The sequence below is a fragment of the Carassius gibelio genome, chromosome B7, assembly GCF_023724105.1.
Source record: "Carassius gibelio isolate Cgi1373 ecotype wild population from Czech Republic chromosome B7, carGib1.2-hapl.c, whole genome shotgun sequence".
Lineage (NCBI taxonomy): Eukaryota > Metazoa > Chordata > Actinopteri > Cypriniformes > Cyprinidae > Carassius > Carassius gibelio.
The window spans coordinates 36,671,241-36,697,292 of NC_068402.1; the positions used below are offsets into that span (position 1 = coordinate 36,671,241).

The 26,052-nt window shown below is 36.7% G+C and overlaps 1 protein-coding gene across 2 annotated transcripts; it reads left to right on the forward strand.

Moving 5' to 3' along the window:
* The first annotated feature begins 4,600 nt into the window (after positions 1–4,600).
* On the forward strand, positions 4,601–7,979 carry sod3a (superoxide dismutase 3, extracellular a). Of its 2 annotated transcripts, none has more exons than XM_052560052.1 (2): positions 4,601–4,740; positions 6,789–7,979. In XM_052560052.1, the coding sequence occupies exon 2, from the start codon at positions 6,804–6,806 to the stop codon at positions 7,461–7,463; it is 660 nt and encodes a 219-aa protein (XP_052416012.1). In that variant the 5' UTR covers positions 4,601–4,740; positions 6,789–6,803; the 3' UTR covers positions 7,464–7,979. The 2 variants fall into 2 exon arrangements, with proteins under 2 accessions (XP_052416012.1, XP_052416011.1); XM_052560051.1 differs by lacking the exon at positions 4,601–4,740 and adding an exon at positions 5,330–5,672.
* The last annotated feature ends 18,073 nt before the right edge of the window (positions 7,980–26,052 follow it).

Below are 26,052 nucleotides of genomic sequence, written 5' to 3' on the forward strand. Positions count from 1 at the left end.
CAGTACAAATCATGCAGTTATTTAATGACATCAACTATAGCAGCAATGAGTATATGTTGCAATTAAACTTAAAGCATTATTTGGTAGTTTTGTATGATGTTTCAGTGTTGGCATTATGTCTTCTCAGGTGTTCGGTCATCTCAGATCTCCGTAGGGGCTGGATCCAGACTGAATATTACCAAGGGGCAACATGTATATTGAAAATAGCAGAGGACCTAGGACAGATCCTTGTGGCACTACATATGTACTGGTGTTAATTGAGATGATTCCCCATTTAAGTGATAATGATCTGACAAGTATAGTATCTAAACCATGTTAAAGCCTGCCCTTGAATAGCTGTATAGTTTTGTAATCGATTTATAAGTTATTTAATGACATCAACTATAGCAGCAATGAGTATATGTTGCAATTAAACTTAAAGCATTATTTGGTAGTTTTGTATGATGTTTCAGTGTTGGCATTATGTCTTCTCAGGTGTTCGGTCATCTCAGATCTCCGTAGGGGCTGGATCCAGACTGAAGTTTGTGTAATTCCTGGTTACGCAGAAAAAGAGCAGCAAATAGAGACAGAATTAGTGTAGCTGCTGTTTCAACCAAGCCAAAACTGATGTGTTCAACCCAAGAAAAAGAATGATAGTGTGCATTTGATCAGGTATAGCTGAAGTACTAGGATATGAGATAAATTATGTGAATGCTTGGCTAAAATCATGTGACTTTAATCTAGATTTAAACAGAGAGAGTGTGTCTGAACCCCGAACATTATCAGGAAGACTATTCCAGAGTTTGGGAGCCAAATGCAAAAAAGCTCTACCTCCTTTAGTGGACTTTGCTATCCTAGGAACTACCAATGGATTGTAGTGTGGTAGAAGACTAGTTAGGTACGCAGGAGCTAAACCATTTAGGGGCTTATAGATATAAAAATAATTTTTTACTGATAAGGAACTAGCAACTGCATTTTGGACTACCTGTAGCTTGTTTATTGAAGTTGCAGGATAACCACCTAAAAGTGCATCACAATAGTCCAGTCTAGAGGTCATGAATGCATGAACTAGCTTTTCTGCATCAGAAACAGGTAACAGTTGCTTAGCTTGCGTAGCTTGCCAATGTTTCTAAGATCATTTTATTATTGATATATAAATTCTTTATTGTCCTCTATAGAATAAGTTTTTTTCTAAGATGGAAGAATGTTGTTTTTGTAACATCGGAAATCTGATTTTCAAAAGACAAGTTGCTGTCTAATATGACACCCAGATTTTTGACTGTAGAGGAAGTAACAGTGCATCCGTCTAGATGTTAATTGTGATCTAAGAGATTCCATGTACTGTTTTCTTTCTTTTTTTTCTTCTTTTTTTTTTGGACCAATAATATTTCTGTATTATCTGAATTTGATTGGAAAAAATTATTGGTCTTCCAAACATTTAAATTTTTAACACACTCTGTTAGCTTAGATAATTTAGAAGTTTCATCTGGACTTGTTGAGATATATAGCTGAGTATCATCAGCATAACAGTGGAAACTAATATATATATTAAATATATATATTTTTTAATATAAACTATATATTAAAAAAAATATTACCAAGGGGCAACATGTTTATTGAAAATAGCAGAGGACCTAGGACAGATCCTTGTGGCACTACATATGTACTGGTGTTAATTGAGATGATTCCCCATTTAAGTGATAATGATCTGACAAGTATAGTATCTAAACCATGTTAAAGCCTGCCCTTGAATAGCTGTATAGTTTTGTAATCAATTTATAAGTATGTCAGTCATAATTTATGGTGTCGAATGCAGCACTAAGATCAAGTAAAACTAGCAATGAGATGCAGCCTTGATCTGATGCAAGAAGCAAGTCATTTGTCATTTTAACAAGTGCAGTTTCTGTGTTATGATGGTGTCTGAAACCTGATGGAAATTATTCATAGATATCCTTTTTTCGTTATTATTTTATTTTTTTCTGGAAGGATAAAACTGGAGATTTGAAATGTGTCAGTAATTTGCCAGTTCACAAGGATCTAGTTGTGGTTTCTTAATAAGAGGCTCAATAACCGCCAGCTTGAAGGGTTTTAGGACGTGACCTAAAGATAATAACGAGTTAATAATATTGAGAAGTAGTTCTTCTGCTACATAACTCTTTCAGTAATTTAGTAGGTACTAGATCTAATAAACACATTGTCGGTTTGGATGAAGTGATAAGTTTATTTAGCTCAATACAATTATTTTTTCAAGGCTCCTGGGTTGAGGGCTCTAATAAAGCACACAGAGATGGAGATCCTTGGAAGTCTTTTCAATATAGCTCAAAATATAAAGCAGTAGAAAACACAACCACTCCAACTCGATGCAAACAGAAACAGAATCAATGCAGGACAAAAGTGAAAGGAAAACTGAAGGCTTAAATACAACGTAGAACAAAGGATGAACCAAACAATACACACCTGAACTGAGGACTGACTGAATCAGTAACCATGGAAATGAACAAGAAGGGAACCCGAGGAGAACTAAACTTATTAAGCTAGAAAGCAGACAGACATGAACAGAAAACGTGACATACAGGTGAGTAAATAACTGAATGTTTATTTCTGGATGAACTAAAAGATTTCTCAGACATAAATGATCTATAATGTATTATCACAAGTCTGATGTTATTGCCTGTAGCAAATATCCAATTTTTACTATGCATATTATTTATGTCAAGATTTTCAGAAATCACTTTACATTACAATCCCCATATAATGTGCTTAGTCAACAGTTAGTATATTTCTATCCAATATGTAATTGAGAAATCATCAAAACCTGAACTGGCATCCCATGAGAGTATCCTGAATGAAGTCTCAGAATGTACTGAGCTCTTGTACATCTCAGACAGCTCCTGTACATTCAGACTGTGATAATCTACTGCAATGAATCAGCTAGTGCACAAGACAATCATTGCCGTCGACACCGGTAATTACACAGCCTAGGCATGGCTAACAAGCTACATAATAGCTACTGGATCATTGCCTGTGGCTGGGAATTGATGGTGATGGGAAAAACAAAGTTAACGTTAACAAGACTTTGTACTGCTCTTTGTATAAATCTGAATTACAGACCATTTTTATTTCTTCTTTCACAGACAATTAAATAATGGGCCAGTTGCACGTGGCTTAGGACTGTAGAAATGTTTTTCTTGAAACAGAAGAACTGTGAGATTAATTTATGAAGTGTGGTTGAGAATGAACTTCAAGTGGAGATGCATTTACAGAGCATGTTGGTTGCTTTGTAAAATCAGTTTTCTGTAAGATAACTAACCGTTGAAGCACAACTAACAATAAAAGTACATCTGATGTATCAAATGTTGTGCTTATAATCCTTGACATAATCTGTTGTCTCTGGTCAAAAATGACCATCCTTTTAATAGCTGCTTGTAAATCAAATATTATCTTATAATATTTCCAAATCAATCTTTTTGTCGACTTGTCTTCTTTCAGTAAGCATAGGTTTTGTATTTCTTTTTGGACTCAACTGGTCGTAGACCTCACTGATCTGAGCTTATATTTTTGAGTTAAATAAATAAAAAAATAAAATTGTGGATATTTTTTGATAGAGACAAAAAAAAACAAAAAAAAGATTAACGAAGCCTACGATCAATCATTTCCAAAACAAATTCAAACCTGCACCTGTTAAAAAAAATGGAAAATTTATTGGTAATTTTCTTCCAGGACATTATCCATTCGTTTTATGGACATTTCTATTAACGATAAAACAAAATGCAATATTTATTTATTTATTTATTTATTGCATTGTATGTGAATACAATATATGTGAATTTTTTACTCTGAACACCACAAGTGTAAAACGATAGAGACAAAATATCCCAAAAAAGTACAACAATTCTAAAGAAAAAGAATAGAGAAGTTAATATTCACTGTGTGAACAAAATCAGTAAGTTTTAGTCCAATGTGATAATATTAACTAGCATTCTAATTCTATTCTTAAAACAAATCTAACTACCTTTCTAATCTCTTTGTGCTCTATTTTATTTTCATTTATTATGCAATTGTGTGTGTGTGTGTGTGTGTGTGTGTGTGTGTGTGTGTGTGTGTGTGTGTGTGTGTGTGTGTGTGGAGTCAGACCGTCTGGACTGAGGGACGACTTCTCCCTAAGACAACAAACAAATGAATTTCTTAATAACTAACATTTGAACACTCTCCTGAACATCCTCCTTGCATAAGTAACAGTGCCATCGGAAATGCACCACGCCTAGCAGTTCACACCTCACCATCACACTCCCTCCTCACTCATGTTCCCAATCCTTTCTCTCTCACCTTAAACTCACTCTAAATCTATGCAATGCTAAGTGTATACAACAAGTGACTATATATGTTTGGTATCATTTGAAATGTCTCAGTATGCCTGGTAAAATGGTCTCATTCTCTTGACATAGTGCAAACTCCCAAGAAGTTCTAGAGAACAAGAAATATTGTGTGTCACTTCAGGTGTGTCCTCCCCCAGGTCCTTCATGCAAACTACCTCCTGTATGTAAATAAGTGTCCTCTTCTACAACTGTCAATGAACCATTCAAATTCTGATTGACCACTTGTGACCCCCTGAATAGGGGACCAAAACTTAATTATAATGACAGACACCACCATTTGACAAGATTAAATTATCTGAGTATTTAAGGAAGGATGGCGAAGGTTTCAAGGAATCTGTAGACAGATCTCCGCACAACTGCTGTGTGTAGTCCTTTTCATTGGCAGGTAAATACTAATAATAATAAATAATAACTAATAATAAATAAATTGCCTCTGTCTAATGACCAAGACTGACGAGTTTGTGATGAAGAGACCGTATTCCCGATTTGTGCGAGACTCAAAAAAGTTATAGGTTCGCGAATTAACAAGTATATTCAAACTAAGGGTTAAATAGAATAATCAAACATGTAGTGAACTTTATAAATAACCAAATGGGGTTAAACCCTTTTTCATAATTGGAGTCAGATGAAAACACACATACAGAGTTGTATTTAATTTAAATTTGTTGCGTTGAATAAGGGAAGACAGTGACATGCAGGAACCCTTCGACCATGCCATTGGCTACCGTCCTTGGACCAGTGGGCGGACCTTACAGTGTGTGTGTGTGTGTGTGTGTGTGTGTGTGTGTATATAAGACCTCTAAAACTAGCTTGCTCTATTTTTTTCTATTCTGTTTAATTTTTATTTATTATATTATTTAAAATGATATAATTTGCTACGTCTACTGTGTTAAGCTAACTGAGACTTGTTATATCATTGCTCTTTTTGTTGTTTTTGATTGCTTCCTCTGTCCTCATTTGTAAGTCGCTTTGGATAAAAGCGTCTGCTAAATGAATAAATGTAAATGTACATTTTTGGCAAAAAGAAAATCCTCTCTGGGTCAAAACGATTGGAACACAACACGAGGGTTAATATGCCTCATTTACATTAAAACTTTGATACTGTCTGAACAATAACTGTAAGCAAACATTACTAGGAGTGTTATCATGGTTAACTTGTAAGCTCTACATGAGTTCTCAGAAGAGCAGCAATCAATAATACAAAGTTTGATCACAAGCGGATGTTTTCTGGACGCCAGCACACGGATTAAACTTTCCATAAACCTTGTGACTGCAATATTCAGTCTGCACACTGTTTCAGGACAACATTTCAATACGGTAATGTGTCCTCACTGTTCTTCAATGTTCTTCTTTTATTTGTTTTGTTTAGTTTCGTTTTTTTTTTCATGAATAGCTGATGCAAATATCGATTTGGTGTTGACAAATCAGCAGTGTAGCTTTTGGTGGTATGAACTTTCCTTTGCTTTTCTTATTTTTTGGTTGCATAGCTAATAATACCAGACAGAATGTACAAAAAAACTTTTACTATACTAAGATTTTACTATATAAATAAAATATCATAGAGTGTTCTTTTTAGCTTTTCTCTTGTTAAAAAGTAGACTTCCACATAAAAAGAGTATGTTATGAAAATAACTGCTATTGAATGAAACCCATTACAGTTTAAATTTATATTAAATGTGATTATCTGAACATTAAAGTGCTTTTGTAGGACTTCTTTATATGTAATTTTATAATTACTTCAGTTGTTTTAGAAATATGGTTAAAGTACTGCTGCATGTACTGACAAGAAATTATAGCAAATAAATGTGAATAACACATTTATAATGAAGGAGCTGTAATTCAGTGCATTTAAAATATCTCAACTTTAAATGTAATATTGAATAACACTTTTACCGTAATGTGCTTTAGTGTGTGAACTGTACTTCTTTAAAGCACTACAAAAGATAATTAAAATATGATCTAATTTAAAATATACTAAAAAGTAACTTTTAATTTGACATTTTTGGCTCACTTTTTGAAAGTATGTTTAAGTGTGTTAAGAAACACAGTCAAAAAAGTGTCTCTCTTTAAGTGCAAGTAAATGTTTTTTTTTATATATATATATATATGCTTTCAAGATTTGAAGCACACTACAAGTGCACATTCAATACAAAGGACATTTGTTGTTCAGCAATTAAACATTTTTTTAACAGTTGTGCTGTTTTGCCATTAATGCAATCTATAATCTGGCTGTGCTATTTCAAGCTAATGCAATGCCCCCTCACAAAGCTCCCTGGAAGAAAGCTTTGAAATGTGTCTAATGCAGAGAAGAGAAGAACAAATCTGAGAACTTGAATGTGCACTCATTGAAACTATTTCCCTGAATTGCTCCTCTATCAAAAACACTACATTGCTAAAATTGCATGATTTCACTGATTCTACTCTTCATTCTAGGCTTTAAACGGCAACATGGAGAAAATCATCCTAAAATTCCCTCTGATATTGTTGACGCTGTATATACAAAGTGGAGAGTTTTCTGACAGTCCTGTTCTTGAGATCGCCGAAGCTCCAAAGCCAGAAGTCGTGGAGTTCAACAACACAATCTACGCCACTTGTGAAGTAACCCCCGTCCCAAATTTACCAGCCAGCCAGCCCCAGATCTTCGGGCAGGTGCTTTTCAAGCAGGTCTTTCCCAATGGAACTCTAGAAGTGAAAATCAACCTCCGTGGTTTGCCTGGCGATGATCAGCGAGCGCGTGCCATCCACATCCATCAGTATGGAGACCTCAGTCAAGGGTGCGTCACTGCTGGTCCTCATTACAATCCACGGGCGGTCGACCATCCCGGTCATCCCGGAGACCTGGGCAACTTTGTTTCTGAGCAAGGACTCATAAAGCAGTTCCAGAAGCTCCCAGACGCCAAGCTGTTTGGAGGGGAGTCCATTCTGGGACGCGCCGTGGTGGTTCATGAGAAGGAGGACGATCTGGGAATGGGGTCAGATGAGGAAAGCAAACGCAGTGGGAATGCTGGGAAGAGAATCGCTGGCTGTGTGATTGGCATTACTACTCCAAGTCTGTGGCAGAAGACTGAAGGGCTCCCTAGGGAAGAGTTGGAGGAGGGAAACGAGTGAAAGATGAGAGGAGCAGAAGAAATAATGCATCGTGTTTTAGATTGATACTTGATTCTGTTTAAATTTGATGAAATAAGCTAAATATTTGATATAAGGTCCATTATTAACTTTAAATGGATCGTTTAGGCAAAAATTTACATTTTCTTTCTTTTGTAGAATACAAAAGACATTTTGAAGATGTTGGCAACCAAACAATAGTCACTGATTTCCTTAGTATGGAACAAAATGCTATGTAAGTCAATGGCTGTTGTCAACCGATTACCAACATTGTTCAAAATAACAGAAGAAAGGTTTGGAGCAAGGTCAGTAAATGATGGCATGTTTTTGGCTGAACTATCCTGTTAAAATCTTCCAAAAGAGTTTTGTAGCGATACAACAGAAGAACCATTCTGGTTCCCCAGAGAACGTTTCATAAAAGAACAATATAAAGAACTTTTGTTTAATGGAAAGTGACCATTAGATAAATGTTCTTCATGGAACCACTGAAACCAATAAAGTTGTAAATGTTGTATTTTTTTTGGTCTGGGTCCTGCATTAATATAATATTTAAAAATACCTGGAAAATTCCTGGATTCATTGCCATAAAAAACAATATTATTTACATTTGAGTGCTCTTCAGACATTTTTACCTAAACCTCATCCAACAATGGGGTATTTTTAGACCTTAAATGCAATAGTTGTAGTGTTTTCAGTGATATTAAATATGAATGGGTTTAAGTCTTACCAAGTTTGCAGTTCACAGTGAGCATGATTTCGCCAAGTACAACATGATCAGAACGAGGGCCGTAAGTGGTTATAAATGCATTCTTAAAATGAACAGTCTCAAGATGCAGTCTAGACTGCTGTACCACTGTGACAAAAGCTGTCTCTGTTCCCATTCTGCAAAAGTATTTTGAGCAGATGATGTGAAACTGGGCCAAATATCACATTGCATAACTTTTACCACCTGATCGACATCAATGCACAATTCATTCAAACAGACTACAATGCTCTTTTGTTTAAGCATGTCATACTGGTATTTAAAAAAAAAGCTTCAAATTTGTTATTATTATATATTTAACTTCCATTGTTTCCAAACTTGTTATACTGATGTATGTATGCATGTATTCAGAACCAGCCAACAGAAATGCCATGACTTCCGTACACTTGCACATAATATCTTAAAACCAGTCAAGAAGTTTTCCCGGCCCCCGTTTCATGATTTGTGCTGAACAACCACCGACAGACAAGCTGCCTCCATTCTCAAGGCATAAACAAATCAAACAGAATATAAATAAGGGCATAAAATGCAATGTGCCGTGCGCTTCCTCTTAAGGTTTATTTGGGACAGTGCTCTTGAACGGAGAAGCACTGAAATAATTGGATGCAATGAATTACTTTCAGAAGGGAGATGTGATGTCTGCTGTGAGAGGACGCCATGGGCTAAGAGAACAGATTTGAGTTTAGGATTAGTGCTGTGCTTGAACTAAAAATGTTTATGCATAAAGTCTGAATCGGGATTGCTCTTGTGTTTGCCAGATATATCGTCAACTAAAACAGAATTATAATATTTTACTGTGAGCTGATGTATTCAAAGCTGTGAGCTGTATAGTCTTTCTGATTCATGTACGCTGCACAAGCCTGATGAGAGGCCGACTCCACCGGAGGCCCTAAATATTGGAAGATATAAGCTTACAAGCAAAACTGCTATTTCCAATGCTCACAGCTTAGGGCCAAACACAGAACTTTGAGTTGTGACTGTAGTACATTTCTTAAAGGAATAGTTCACTTAAAAATTTAACTTTGCTGAAGATGTTCTCATGCTCAGGCCATCCAAGATGTCATCAGATTTGGAAAAATGTAGCATCATTGCATCATTGGCTCACCAATGAATCCTCTGCAGTGAATGGGTGCCGTCAGAATGAGGGTCCAAACAGCTAATATTCACGATTTAAAGTGATAATGCCTTAACAATGGATTTTTTTTTTTTTTTTACAAAAACACAGCTTTTCACTTCACGAGATGTTAACTGATGGACTGGAGTGGTGTGGATTACTTGTGGATTATTGTGATGTTTTCATCAGCTGTTTGGACTCTCATTCTGACGGCACCCATTCACTGCAGAGCATCCACTGGTGAGCTAGCAATGCAATGCTACATTTCTCCAAATCTGATGAAGAAACAAACTCACTTCCATCTCTTTCCATCTTACACATTTCACCTCCTTCTTCAATAAAGTTATCTTGAAGTTAAGGTTAAAGTTATGCCAAATATGAATAAATTAATGGCTTAATTTGTGTATTTCAGTTTAATACGCTATAATAAATATGCTTTAAAAGTAAATATTATATATTTTACTAAGAATATAATTGCTTGCCTTTATAATTTCTCTTTTCTTTACAAACAAAAGTGACTTAAAAATGACACTTCCATCATCATACTTCCATCAAAATCCATTATTTTAATTATGTATGAGTATGAACTTAACAGCACGCGCAGGCTTCTCAAAATGCATGTGCATGTATTTGCATGTGCAAATAAATCCCTGAAGATTTCACACAACCATGCTCTCACCTGTTTCTGAATATCTTTGTTTCCCATTGAATAATTCAACAGTCTATGCTTGCATCCTCCTGTACGAATCTAGTGTTTCTTGTCTAATAGGACCAAAGAGCAAGAGAAAGCAGCTGTTGAATGTGTGTAAGAGAGTGCAGACGGTGACTGACGAGCTGTCGAAGCAGAGGACTCAAGCGCTGTCACATCTAGTCCTAGTTAAGAAGTGTTCCAGCGGTGGAGTGAAAGGCAGTCAGTGGCAGCAGGGGACTCGTCTGTGATAGGAGATGCTGGAGATGACAGCACTTCACCATCTACTTGTGTAGAGATCCTACAGCACAGACCCACTCATGACTGAACTCGTGCTGCACTGTAACTAATGCTCTTTATCTTACTTTTATGGTACAAAATCTGTTACTGGTGCAGTACCCTTTACAAAGGTACAACTCTGTACCTTACAGTCTTAAGGGATTCATACATAAATATATCCGTACCTTAAAGAAAGATTTTAGGTCTATTACCTAAAGTTTATATAATACTATACCATTTGAAAAGGCACTACCCCAGTTTTTGCAAAAATAATTTCCCCCTGAGAGTGTAGATAAACCTTTTTCCAAATATATTTTTGGATTTTTGGATTATGTTTTATAAGAAAATACTTTTTTAGCCTTTCTGCTTCAAAATTCCAAGCTTTATTTAACGTATTGCTTACCATTTCTATGCAATTATTTGTGAAATTTACAAGCAATTCCTGACTGGAAAATGAGGGAAAACGGAGTAAAAATAGTTTCAGTGTTACAAAACCTATTTTGCTTTCAGTGTCCACTGAACATACACAAATATTGACTAAGTCCCAAGTAATGCAAATAATATATCTGTCTGTCTGTCTGTCTGTCTGTCTGTCTGTCTCTATCTATCTATCTATCTATCTATCTATCTATCTATCTATCTATCTATCTATCTATCTATCTATCTATCTATCAATCTATCTATCTATCTATCTATCTATCTATCTAGCAATCTGGTAAATTAAAGTGATTAAAATTATTCTGTCTAGACAATGATTTAACTAATTTAATTATTGATTTACAGTGTAAATAATAAACATTTATAAACAAACAAACAAACATATGAATGAAAGAGAAATGTTAAACCCTTAAGAAATCAAAATATTTAAATAAAAATATTTATTATAAATATTTTATTGGACACTTTTGCACGTTTAATGTTTTAGTCGTTGCTAAGAAAAAAATGCAAAGAATCCATCTTTACTTACTAAAATGCACTAAGCCTGTAATACTTGCAGTTTTGTATGTCACCCCCCCGTGCGTGTTACGTCATGTTTGTTGTCAGAACGAACAAGAAAAAAATTACCATGTGGGTGATTTAAAAAGCAAAGCTCTGGGAAGCAGCGGGTGGAAAAACAACAACAACAAACCTTCTTTAGCCTATTTGTTCATCGGGGGCCTCTTCCATAAAACAAGTTTACCAAATTAGCAGTCTGAATTATTTTAAACCAAATCAACTCGTAATGAGTCAGACTAACTGAAATAAACCTGGCTTTTTTGGTTTACTTGGAACCGGCCCCTGATGTCATGTTTCATGTTGGTTTTGTTTCCCAACCAAACTATCTTCTTCCATGCAGTTCTATTTTTAACAGCTAGAGGGCAAAACCTTTTTAAATCAATATATGCTTAAAAAATTCTTGAGCTGGCCTGACCTCACCCTGCAGAGAGCCTCAAGAGTCCATGAGCTCTGACTACAGTACATCCGTTTTCCAAAAACCACTCCTTCCTTACTAACGCTGCCCGCAGTGGGCCTGTAATACTGAGGGAGATTACAAGAGATTATGTCTTCTGACGTGTTTGCAGTCAGGAGCAGCAAAAGGAAGTGTGGTTGTATTGAATGTGCACTACTTCATCTTAAAATATGATATATATATATAATTATATAAATATATAATTTTTTTAACTATACTTGCAGATAATATGAAAGGTGTACTTAAAACATCTTTCATGACTGTTTCTTAACACACTTAAGTACACATAAAAAGGGCACTTTGCATTAAATAGCAAATTACAAGTTCTGTTTCAAAGTACATTTTAAATTATATTCTTAAGTACATTTATTTTGATGTGTTGACTAACATACTAAAGACGTACTTGATTATAATTTTAAAAGTACTGTTATTTGATAGTGATACTTCAGAAATACAGTTGTTTATTTTTCTTACCCTGAATTATTAGGTTCTATCTGCATTCCGAGCAGTTTTAAGATATTGAGATTCAAAGTTTTTGCATTCCATTCGACTGTGCAGAATGGATAATTAAAATTCCATAATGTATACAACATAAACAAAATCTATCACATAATGTAAATAAGATTATGACAAAATTTTGACAAAAATGTCAGATAGAACCCTATAATTCCAAGGGGACGCTGTGGAAAGATTTTTATTTGCGTGTGTGTGTATTTCAGAATATTAAGTCAGTATTTTTAAGTAATTTTGCTTCTCGTCTATAAGAATAATTTGATATTTGAAATGGAAAACAAGAAAAAACTACTAAACTATATATCATTTTTGAATGATAGCCAAAATATTGAAAACCAAGCGTATTTGCGTCATTATTGCATACTATGTTTAATCTGAATTGGTTTATGATTTTTTTGTTGTTGTTGTTCAGCTGCTTTGTATCTGAACAATAAATTGCAACATTTAGGCAGTTTTAAAACCTTCAGTTCCCCTCCTATAACAGAACAGAGTCTCTTTGCTCAACAGCCTCCTCCTTAATGCAGTAACCTTCAGGAATATGTTGAAAGCAGCTCTCTTCAGTCCTACAGATGCGTGAAAGTTTACTCTTTCCCTGACGGTCTGCTCAAGAGTAACTGCAGGATCCTCTTCCACAGACAGGCTTCCCTCCGTTTCTTGACCGTAAAGTGTTTTTTTTCCAGAGGCGCCTCCTTCACCTCGGCCCTGACCTCAGCATCAGTCATCGTCCCACACAAGACGCTCTCCTCCCCGATGTCAGGGGTGACAGGTGTGTCCTCCTCCTCTGGAGCGGGCCACATGTCATCACCAGCTGTGTCCTGTTCCACTGCGACGGCCCTCCTCTTCCTGTCCTGTCATCTGAGCCAATCAGGGGACAGAGAAGATGAATGGTCACCGTGTCTGTGCTAATGACACACAGCTCTGCTGGAGCGGCTGATGTGTGATTGACCACCGGCGTGAAGCTCACTGAAGAATTCACACTGAGCAGATCACAGCGCTTCAGTTCAGTCACATAGAACTCTTTTTAGTGGTGCCTGTTTTTCATATTCTCAGGCAATATTCAAAGATATGTCTGGCACTTTTGCTGTATCAACAGCTTGTTCTCAAAATTCTCAAAAGGTGTGGTAAAACAATAAACAAACAAAAAAAAATTAAAAAATTAATTAATAAATAATAATTACATTTTGTAATTCCATTAGTGTACTTGTTACTATAAGATACGAGTTCACAATTTTCCTTCACAAACATAAATTTCTTTTAAATTTCTACATGATGAAAATTCTATGTTTGTAATACTAAGAACATGAATGGAAGCTTGTTTACACCACAGGATGAAAAAAGAAGAAAGAAAAGGTTATAGCGACTTTTTTTTTTCCTAATTCAGATTTTTCTTCTCTTTTTTTTTTTAAATCTCAAGATATAAACAAAGAATTCTAAGAAGAAAACGTGATATAAACTTGCTACGGAGCCCTGCACATGACATGCAGGAAACAATATTAGGCTAAATATAAAACCTGCACCTCCACCTGCACATGATTACTATTGCGTTCCCTCGATTTACTATTGCGTTCCCTCGATTTACTAGTTCGTTCTCTCGATTTACTATTTCGTTCTCTCGATTTACTATTTCGTTCTCTCGATTTACTATTTTGTTCTCTCGATTTATAAATTGTGCGCATTATTTAGCAAACCGAGGGAACACAGTAGTAATCATGTGCAGGTTTTAGTACATTGAGGGAATGAATCGTCACAATTTATTTATTTTTTTTCTTGCATGTGCAGGGCTACGTAACTTGCCATTGTGAGGGGGAAAAAAAAGTAAGAATTGTAAGAATTTTTTTTTTTTTTTATTCCATGGTGGAAACAAAAAGAGTTTATATCATAGAATTGCAAGGAAAGTAACAATTACCTTTTTTATTTTGTTGTGGAAGTGGATTAACATAACACATATATATATATATATATATATATATATATATATATATATATATATATATATATATATATATATATATATATATATATATATATATATATTTATATTTATATTTATATTTATTTATTATATCTTTAATCCTAGTAAGTACCTTACTTTAACCTTAAACGTAATAACAATGTAAATAAATGAATAAATTAATAAATAAATTGGTTATAAAACAGGTAGGAGAAGAAAACTTTTGAACTTTTGACTGGTAGTGTAAGTGTTACAAGACTCGATGGTAAAGCCAATGCTAATTTTCAAAAAATTATTAATTATAGCCCTTATACATTTCCACAGAAGGTGCACACAGTGACAAAGCGTGCATCTGGAAGATTAAAAGTTTCAAATATCACACAAGCGAATGAAACACACACAACAAAAGCATCCAGCTGGGAGAGGAGCGTGACGGCCCGTCAGTTTTTCTGCTTCGCTGCTGTCTATTCTGCTGGATTACTGATCCATAGTGCAGAGCATTCAACTAAAAGGTTAAACACTGCATGCAGCTCATTTGTGGGACAACGAGAACCCCAAATATTTCCTTACGCATAGCCATCCATATTTATGGGGCAGTGCCGACTGCAAAACATGCCCCAAAAGTGGGTGAATGTCAGAATTCACAAGCATTTGCCAAATGCCACGGTATTTGAGAGGGACTGGACAGTCGGATGATCTGACCAATGAGAGCGAGCGTGAAGAGACAGGAGGGGTGTCTGCTCAGAGAATGCGCTAATTACAGCTCTGCAGACTCTTGGCGGGACGATTAGCTAATGGCAGGTTTGGTTACAAAACCAGACTTCATCATTTATACAGTGAAAGCTGTCAGCAATGCAAACTACCAACACACAATGAAGCTCTCTGATATGACCACATGTACTATCGCACAATTAAAGAGAAATCCAAAAAACAACTTCAATTGTACAGTAAAATAAAAGAAAAAATGTAATTTTAAAATGAAGTGTAAATTTAATTTTATAATGGACACCACCATCTGTAATACATTTAAAAATCAAATAATAATGAATAAAAATTTAAAATGTAATTGTTGAACACGTTACATAATTTTGTAATGCACACAATTCGATTTTTTATTTATTTATTTAACCAATTTATGATCAGTGATGAATCCAAAATCTGACTCAAACACAAATATACACACAGCTCTCCCTCCCACACAAAAGCTGCCGGTTTTATAGCGGTACGTGATCTGATGGGCCACACTCATCTGTCTTCATTAGCACTGACTGCATGCATCACAGGTTAATAACATATGTTTCCCACAGTGGACTGAGCACTATCTGCTGGAGAACGGCCACCGCCATCTGATCCGGTTACACACCGCTTTCTAGAGCCACTGTGCTATGAAATATAACACACAGGAGAGGAACAAGAACTATGGCACCCATATAAGAAACCAACATCAACATAGATTATATAGTGGACACAAAGTTTTGAATTCCTATGATATTCACATTTCTAAGGCCTCCCAATGATCAAACTTTGATAAAACCTGCTGCACATAATCTACTACATGATTTCTGTCGTCTGATTGATAGACTTTTTTAGCAAGTAAAAGGCCTTTTAGCATAATTGTAAAAACATCCTCATTAATCTTGTGCTTCAAGTGTCTTTTTGCTTTGAAAACTAATTTATATGAAGCAAACTTATGAATAACTTTTATATTGTTGGTATGTTTCACAATGAACACTAACTAGACTTTAGCAGCTTAGGTTTACTTGATCATCCAAGCATCAGTTATTTTTTTTTATTTTTATTTTTTGAAAAATCGTGTAACAAATGTGAACATCAAATATGATCATCAAAAAATGCTTTTCTTATTTTGATTTTGATTTTGTTTCCAGCCCATATATCTAAAAATGCTTAAATCAAGAAATATTTTCTAGACAAATAAAAATGATTGTATTGTTTTAAGAAAAAATATTTTACTTGTCTAGAAAATATTTCTTGATTTAAGCATTTCTAGATATTCTGGCTATAATCAAGAATGTTTATAAATTTTACAAATTGTAAAAAGATGTTTATGTTCATTTTAGACAATACAATACCGATGTTCAGAAGAGTTAATAACCCTTTTAATTACTATATATATATATATATATATATATATATATATATATATATTTTTTTTTTTTTTGACCAGCTGTCATTTTCTACAAAAAATAAAAATATATATAAAATTGTAAAACATAAGTAATAATAATAATAATAATCAACTCTTAATGACAATATATATTTTTTAATTTGGAAGTTGTCAGACCTTTATATTATAAATCAAATATTTACCTTTTACTGAAACCTATATCTATTAAATGCAGATAAATATTCAAGTGGTTTCTTTAATTAATAAAAAAAAAACTGCCTAATATTTAAATTGTGAGGCTTTACAGGGTTAAAACATTAATTGCATTTAGATAATAAAATATTAAATCAAACTGTATCAAAATAATAAGTTGAATGTATTTCAACAGTTTTTGAAACAGTCCATGAGGTCCAAAACAACATTTTACTGGACAATCTTCTTTTGTGCTCCACACACAAGTTTGGAGCAACATGAGGGTAAGTGACGACAAAATGCTAATTTTTTGGGAGAACTATTCCTTCACACACTTTTTGGGGATACTTCATGTAAATCTACAGAAATGCTCCTCAGTGGTTTCCATATGGTCCTCTGGACTTGAAGATGAAGATCTGGAGAGAGTGAAATGATGCTGTATCCTCAACTTTCTTTGTTTGAAAATGTCATTGGTGTGTTATGGAGAGCGGCTACTGAGCTAATTAAAGAGTCAGGTTAATTCTGTATGCCGAGCAGCATGGAGCTTCACTGCGGCAGCTCCACAGACTGCTGTGCAAAGCAGGATGGATGGATGAGAGGTGAACCCCAGCTGGCAGCTGCCCATCCATCCATTCATTCACTGCTTGTCCCGCCGCACACCGGGGAACAAAACCATCTAGCTTTATGGACAAACCGAGCTTTGCATCACGGGTTGTACGGCTCGGAAGTCACAGAAGTCGCTGCTAAATTCCTCTTGTGATGACTTCTGTCAAACTTTAAACAAGAAATGATCTCTCTCACACGTTGTTTTGTCATCGCGATGGCAGGTAAAAAGAGTTGTGAGCGGAAAACAAGTTTAAGTCTGACAGGAAACAAGTAAAGCTTGTCACTTAAACAGACAACAAGAAAAGAAGAACGAGGGTGTCCAAAACGCTTCTGTTTTCTCTCTTGAAATAAAGGTGCACTTATTGTGTCTCCATGTTCACTTGTAAAAAAAGAAGTACACTTAAGCATGCTTTTAAAATGAGTCCTTATTACGGGGATGATATAGTGTAAAACAACTACAATTGGACATTACAATTAAATGAAAATGTATTACATTTTACGTTTATAATAAATGCACTTTTGACACTTAAGTGGAACTTAAGTGCATGTTTATATGTAATTATATAACTGCTTCTATTGTTTGTGAAATATCAATCATTTATAAACTAAAATAGACTTTAGTGTAATTTCTAGTGAAACTTATAAGTTATGTATTTAACTATATGTTAAATAACATTTGTTATGATAAAGTAGTGATTTAGATACGTCTAAAATATGTTAACTTTAAAATAGCACAAATACAGTTAAAATTACATGTGCTGTAGTATGTGAATATAAAGCAGTACTTCTATAAAGCAGAACAAAAGATTATTAAAACATCTTTTATTCATCTTTCAAACCTTTAATTAGATATTATTACAAAGTGCACTTTTTAAAAGTGTACTTAAGAGTGTTAAGAAACATACCTCCTGGTTTCACAGACTAAAATGTAAGTCTGAGCTGTTTCAACTGAAATAATTTTGCACTGACTGATCTTAAAATATCAGTTTTGTCTCAAGATGCACACTAGTAATATATTTTTTTCTAAGGCATATTTATAAAAAAAAATATTTAAATCTCCTAATTGAACTATGGTCTAATCTAGGCCCTGTCTGTGAAACCAAGCCATAGTGATCATGAAAGTGTCTCTCTTTAAGTCGCTTATAGCCTTTTATTTAATTAATAGTGCGTCATCTGCAAGTACAGTTTTTAAAAATAAACTTTCAAGAATTTCAGTACAGAATAAGTGCACATTCAATACAATTGACCACTTTTTTTAACATGTTGGCCAATATGCCTTATACTGACACCTACTGGCATGGAGGAAGCTTCGCACAAAATCATTAATTATCAATGCACTATTAAACAATGATTTACTTATTTTGTGACCAGATGTCCAAGTGGATATCAACATAAAGCAAGTTGAGGCCACTCACTCCATGTGAAATAAATATTGTATGTTTTATGTCTTCATTTCATATACACGTACACACATAACTTTAAACACATTTACCCAAAGTATTATTCATTCAAACTTTTAAATCAGGAAAAATTAGCGAGTGCACCTTCAACCGATTCTCCTGTTGATTTCTACGAGGCCATTCGATCACGTTCATAGACTGAGCTGTGATCCTCTCCCTCATCCACTGAGTTCCCTAATAATACCACATTCCCCAAATGTGTTTGTAATGTGGGCAATCAGTTTCAGTAATGGATGCTTGTCAGTTTTACAGCGACAGTCTTGTGAAGTGAGCATCTGATCTGTGCTTCAGTCGAAGTGCTTTACTACCCTCGTGTGGATTGAGACTGTAAGCTCTTCTCTTGAAGCTGGAACTTGTGTGACTATTTGAGAAAAGTAGGCCTATGTGGGTACTTGTTAAATGGCCCATATTAGCAATCAAGTATGGACTTTGAAACTAAACTAAAATCTGTACATTAGTGGTGCTTCGCCAAGTTAAGCATCGCTATTACTAATGCTCATACTTAGGTTAGTGATATGAAACAACCCCTAACTGGAAGATTAAAGTCTGCAACTACTTTTCTAAGTGATCAGACTTACAGATTTTCCCTGGCAGAAAGTACAATGAAAGAAATAGGGGCAAAAACCCAAATATAAATAAAAAATACATAAAGTCTTTGGTAATAATTCTGAATTAAAATGAATGGTTCTATGGTACGAAAATAAATATTTTGTTTAAAATATCCTCATCCTCTGGCAAGGTTTGGACTCTCATTATGACGGCACCCATTCACTGCAAATGATCCATCGCTGAGACACTGATGCAATGCTACATTTCTCCAAATATGATGAAGAAACAAACTCATCTACATCTTTGCTGGCCTGAGGATGGGTAAATATTCCACACATTTTCATTTTTTGGTTAACTATTCCTTTATTAATTTACTCATCAACACAATGGCTTTAAATACAATAACAGCAGTCGTGACAGTTCTCCTCGTGGTTCAGAAAGCTAGCATCACTGTCACATGACTGACTGTTTCTGGCTGCTTTTTGACGTTGAGGAATAGCTGATGAGTGATTTCACAAATCCCTGTCAGTCATCCCTTATATTTTAGGAAGGGAGTTGCCGTTTACCACAGACATTGACAAATGCAGCATGAATGCATTTATTCTTAACACATTGATGTCCCATCTGAATATCTGCTAATGAATTAAAAGCAGCATCTCTCTAAAACTATGAGAACTGCTTGTTAATAATTAAATATTTGAATATTCTATGCTGATCCTTAATGAGTGCTTGAAATAAACTGCTTAGCCGATAGTTTCAGACGATTCTGAACGTTCACAATCAGTTCATAAGGGAGTTGTCAAAAGTGTGGGATGTGAAGATGTTTCCATCTCCATACATGTATGTTTATACAAATTTTGGAGGGAAAAATCTGGATGGAAATTCCAAGATGTTCATAAAATTGTAAAATACTCCTAAAATATGTGTGAGGTGGATAATTTTTCTGAGATGAGAGACAATCCACGCAATGCAACAAGTTCAGGAGCAAAGACATTTATATTGGCAATCATTCCAATCAGACTTGAATAATCAGGATATGTGAGAGGCAGAAGACTATTGCATAACTTCTCATAGAATTATTTAATCTCAGTTTCTGCTCAGACGTCTTCTGCATCATTAAATTGAGTATATTTAGTATCAGATAATTGATTGTTTCTCCTTGTGCATTTCCAAAGTGCTGAAGACTGTTTGTTAGAATTAACATGAGATCACTGAATATCTGAGGAAAGATTATCTTGCTGATAGGTTTATAGCAGCATATAAACAGTTCAGTGCAATCAATCAGCCAGGGATTCTTAGAAGCGTCTGATGACTCTCTCAATGTATCTGTCTGCACTCTTTGTGTCTTTTAACCTCTTGATGGCGCTCTGATGATACTGCTCTGCACCTTTACCAATGACACCAAACAAAGTGCACCTCAAACAAAATAATATGATTAAAAGGATCCTCTTGAAAGAAATATTCCTTATAAACGTCATAAACCTCTGTATGCTTTTTTTGGTTGTACAGCACAAGAAAATTAGAAAACAAACAAACAAACAAACAAAAAAATGGTTTTACTTTCTCAAACACTTCACTTTGTGAAGATGGGCAAATTGACAAATATTTTTCTCCACTTTTTTTTATCAAGCTCTGGATTCACCCCATAGTTCCTTATAGGTGAAGCTCCAGCCTCCACAAGTGCTTTTTACAGTGTTTTCATGGACACAATGAAGTAATCGATACTCACGATACTCTCTAGGGTACTGGTGGTACTTAGGGTAATGGTGCCCATTGTATTGAATGCATGCTCTGCATTAGGTTATTGTGGCAGTCCTGTTATAACAATGGATTAGAAAGTGTGTTAACTTTTCCATGCTGCAGCCCTGTTAACTGTAAAGGTTGTGTAAGTTAATAAAATAAAATAAAATAAAATAAAATAAATAAAAATTGTCACAGTGTCTGGGTTGTGTTCCCTGGGTATCCACCAGATGTCCTCTTTTCCCACGGTGTCTGTCACTTCATTAACCACATTCCTCAGGTCCCTGCCTAAATCATTGCACCCAGCTGTCACTGGTTATCAATCATTGCACTCTGTCAATTTCCCCATTAGCGTTTGTCTCTCCCTGTGTGTTTAACCCGGTCTGTCTTATTATGTGTCATGGAGTCCTTGTTTATTCATGTCCGTCAGTTCATGCCCTTGCCCTGTGTTCTTGTTTAGTTTATGCTTGTATGGATGTTTTGGTTCTCGACTCATGCCTGGACTGTTTATTCTCTGTGGATTAACCCCTAATAAAGACATACTCGCAATTGGTTCTCTCTCCGTGAATCCTTGTATCACTGGTCGTGACAGAAGGACTCCATCACAGCAAGATCCAGCGGTATGTTGTTTGATGTTTCCCATTCCCCAGCCGAGATGGTGGAGCAGAGAGCTAAGTATTTGAAGCTGACCACTCTCCGCCAAGAAGGCAATGAGGTGGGTGCCATGGCACAGGTGTTCTGGTCCTTGGCTGCCCAGTATCACAGCACAAGATTGCCGCTAACCCAGCACCAATGCCCAAGATAGCCACTGGTCCAGAGCCACGGTCCAAGATGGCCACCCGTCCAGAGTCATGGCCCAAGATGGCCGCCAGTCCAGCGCCACAGCACAAGATGGCTGTCAGCCCAGCGCCACAGCACAAGATGGCTGCTAACCCAGTGCCAATGCCCAAATTGGCCACCGGTCCAACGCCACAGCACAAGATGGTCGCCAGCCCAGCACAAGATGGCCGCCTGTCCAGAGTCATGGCCCAAGATGGCTGCTTGCCCAGCGCCGCTGCACAGGATGACAGTCACAGCTGACCCTCTGGAGTCGAGTCAGTTTCCAGTTGACCCTGAAGAGTCGAGTCAGGTTCCAGTGAACTCTCCAGAGTCGAGTCAGGTTCCAGTTGACCCTCCAGAGTCGAGTCAGGTTCCAGTTGACCCTCCAGAGTCGAGTCAGGTTCCAGCTGACCCTCCAGAGCCGAGTCAGGTTCCAGTGGACTCTCCAGAGTTGAGTCAGGTTCCTGTTGACCCTCCAGAGTCGAGTCAGGTTCCAGTGAACTCTCCAGAGTCGAGTCAGGTTCCCGTTGACCCTCCAGAGTTGAGTCAGTGTCCGGTTGTTCCTCCAGAGTCAAGTCAAGTTCCTGTTGACCTTCTAGAGTCGAGTCAAATTCCAGTTGATTATCCAGAGTCGGGTCAGGTTCCAATTGACCCTCCGGAGTCCAGTCAGATTCTGGTTGACCTTACAGAGTCAAGGCAGGTGCTCGTGGACCCTCCAGAGTCGAGTCAGGTGCTTGTGGACCCTCCAGAGTCGAGTCAGGTGTTCATGGACCCTTCAGAATCAGGGTTAGTCACCATTGACCTTCCAGAGTCAGGGCTAGTCACCGACGACCTTCCAGAGTCAGGGCCAGTCACCGAGGACCCTCCAGAGTCAGGGCTAGTCACCGTTGACCTTCCTGAGTCAAGTCAAGTCACCGGTGATCTTCAAGAACAAAGGCAAGTCACCATTGATCTTCATGAACAAATGCAAGTCACAATGATCTTCATGAACAAATGCAAGTCCCCAATGATCTCCATGAACAAATGCAAGTCACCAATGATCTTCATGAGCAGAGTCAGACCACCAAGGATCTTCAGGAGCAGAGTCAAGTCAGCATTTATCTTCTGGAATCCAGTCTAAACACCATACGGTTGCCAGAGCCTTGTCAGGTCCCAGTCGAACTCTATGAGCACCCGACAGATCCTGTTGTGGCCACGGAGGCTACTCTTAACTTGTTCAGATTCTTTGTTTCAGACTTGCCCAACCAGACTCGTCCTCCTGTTGGTCTGGCTGCTCGGATGTGGTGGTCTTCTGCTCTACCCTGGGGGCTTTCTGTATCGACCACAAGGATGTGGTGGTCTTCTGCTCAACCCTGGGGGCTTTCTGTATCGACCACAAGGATATGGTGGTCTTCTGCTCCGCCCCGGGGGGACTCAGATCTGGACCACACGGACGTGGTGGTTTTCTGATCTGCCCTGGGGGGCAACCGTTCCAACCAAATGGTTGTGGTGGTCTTCTGCTCCGCCCTGGGGGGCTCTCGTCCTGACCACACTGATGTGGTGGTCTTCTGCTCCGCCCTGGGGGGCTTCCGCCCTGACCACACGGTTCTCCCATCTATGGCTTTAAGTATAGTTGTTTCACTGGAACACATTGTAAGTTATCCGCATAGATTCACCCTCAATATTAAAAAAGGCCATAGTGGCTCTTCTGATTCCTATAGTGATCTTTTGCTTCCTCCACAGCTGTATTTAACTCTTCCATGGAAGTCATCACTGCTACCAGCCCCAGGGGTCTCTTGACCCGCCATAGTCCCCTGCTCTGTGCTTGTGTATCTAAGAACTGGTTTCCTTGTGTTTCATTTATGTGTGTGTGTGTGTTTAGTTCTTCTGTCTAAATAGCTACATTTAGATCTGTTTTCTCTTCCTGCTTCCTTGGCTTTGTGCTGGGCACAGGTTTTTATAATATAAAGAAATGATTCAAGAAGAGGAATATTTCATTTAAACATTATGTTAATAAAGGCATTAATCACTGTTAGTGTCAGGTCCCCGGCTTGTCTAGGGGTGTGGGACTAACAAACAAATATATACCCAGGGTGGAAAAACCAAGGATAACTCAAAACATGTGTCAAGTTCATGTATATCTGTGCTCGGATTACATAAAAATTCTCATTGGGTTGCTGACCGTGTCAGTGTGTTATTGTGTTGCTGCTCACTCACACACAGAACACTGAGAAGAGAACAGCGCTCTCTCTCTCCCTCTCTCTGTCTCTCCCTCAGTCACTCAGGTTCGCGGGTCTTTTCCGTTAACGTTTAGGTGTTCTTCAGCTTCAGGCTTGTTTTTTACTTTGGTTTGTAGTACCTATTAACCAGTTGAGTTTTGGTAAACGTGGGGTTTGTTTAGACGTGGCGCTTGGTAGAATGCGACTCACGCTGCTTCCCTGCCTGTCGGAGATTTATTTTTCTTTTTTAAACGTCAGCTGGCTCTAACCAGTTTTTTTACTTCACGCACTGTGACACTTTCTTGCTCTATTTCACAAAAAAATAAAATAAAAGGTAGTTGTGGTATAAATAATATTCCAAATAAACACACACACACACATACCTGGGGCCCGTTCTTCGTATGTCGCTAACTCAGTTAGCTGGATTTGAATGTTGACGATTTGGCGTGATCTTGGATCGTTTGGTTCTTCGAAGCTCATCCCGGAGCTGCTGTCATAGCAACAGGTCCATAAGCTTAAACCTGCTCGGGAGCAGCTTATTTCATGTAAACAGGATTAGATCGCTTCTTTTCAACCAGAACTGATACTCAAAATATGTCTGCCACCACCGCTACGTTATTACAAGAGTATCGTACTGATCCAGGGACAATAATTTAAAATAATAATCATTTAAAAAAATATTTAAAAATAATTTAAAAATGCTGTGTAGTCCAAAACAGCCTACTATAGACAGCCAGTTTTACTCACTGAAATATTTATTTGTCATAAAATTATTACTGTAGTAACCCATAACATCGATACAAGTTTTTCATGTTACAGTGTGCAACAGTTTGTTGCGGGTTATTATTGTCATTCAGTAACACAAGCTTACTTCAAGCTGCCTTGAAGGACAAGAGCTCATCTTTAAAGACTGAGATGATCGAATGTCAAATGTTATTTACATATTTAGTAATACAAATCACCACAAGAGCTTTCCAATATGCGCACCACTGAGTGACGTGTTTGTACTATTCGGTCATAGAGCACCTGTCTATCAAAAGCTCACTATCCAATCAGACTAGATCACTGTTAACCCCACCCCCATGAGAAGTTTGTGTCAAAATGGCAAACGAAAAACTGCAAACCGTAAGCGAAATCTGAGGCAATGCATTCAGAATCCAAGTTAAGTGAAAACTAATCTGAAAAATATTAACTAAGAATGAAGCATATTTGAAGAGCCTATTAAATTTGTGCAACTGTTTTTTTTTTTTTTTTTTTTTTAATTTCATTGTGTTTTTCTTCTTTTGTAATGGATAATGGAAATATGTTTGATGGTTTCTGAAAAATGTATGTTCAGTTTTATAAAGTTACATTCATTATTATTGAACCAAATGTAATTCCATACACAAGTAGTGTACTGAAGCCAGAGTCAGCGCATCAAGAGTCCCCATACTCAGACGTCTTCATGAAAAGGGATAAAGCTGTCACATTCCTAGAACCATGCCACTCCTGAACCAGAAAAAAATGTCAGAAGCATTTCACCTGGGCGGAGGGGAAAAAGAACTGGACTGTTGCTCAGTGGTTCACAGTCCTCTTTTAGATAAAAGTAAATTTAGCATTTCAGTTGTAAATCAAGGTCTGGAGTGTTGAAGAAGACTGCAGAGGCACAGAATACAAGCTGCTTGAAGTCCAGTGTGAAGTTTCTGAAGTCAGTGATGATTGTCTGCTGCTGTTGCTCCACTGTGTTTTATCAAGTCCACAGTCAATGCAGCCATCTACCATGGGGCATTTTGGAGCACTATATGCTTCCATCTACTGACAAGCTTTAGGGAGATGCTGATTTGCCAGCAGGACTTTAGCACCTGCCCACCAGTGTTAATTTTGACACGAAATTTTAATTTAGTTTTAGTCTTAGTCTTTTGACTATAATTCTTTTTAGTTTTAGTCAAGTTTTAGTCATCTGATTTGTTTTAATTTTAGTCTTATTTTAGTCGACTAAAATTGCTTGGTATTTTAGTCGACTAAAATTGCTTGGTATTTTAGTCGACTAAAATAAGACTAAAATCAATAACAGATTTACTAGACATTTTTTTACTGCTGGTATAGGAAACAAACTTAACCAAAATATATAAAACACAAATTCAACTTTATTTCAACACAACTGTG

What these genes read in the sequence shown, in the direction of transcription:
- sod3a (XM_052560052.1), top strand. Translation starts at nt 6,804, where the DNA reads ATGGAGAAAATCATCCTAAAATTCCCTCTGATATTGTTGACGCTGTAT.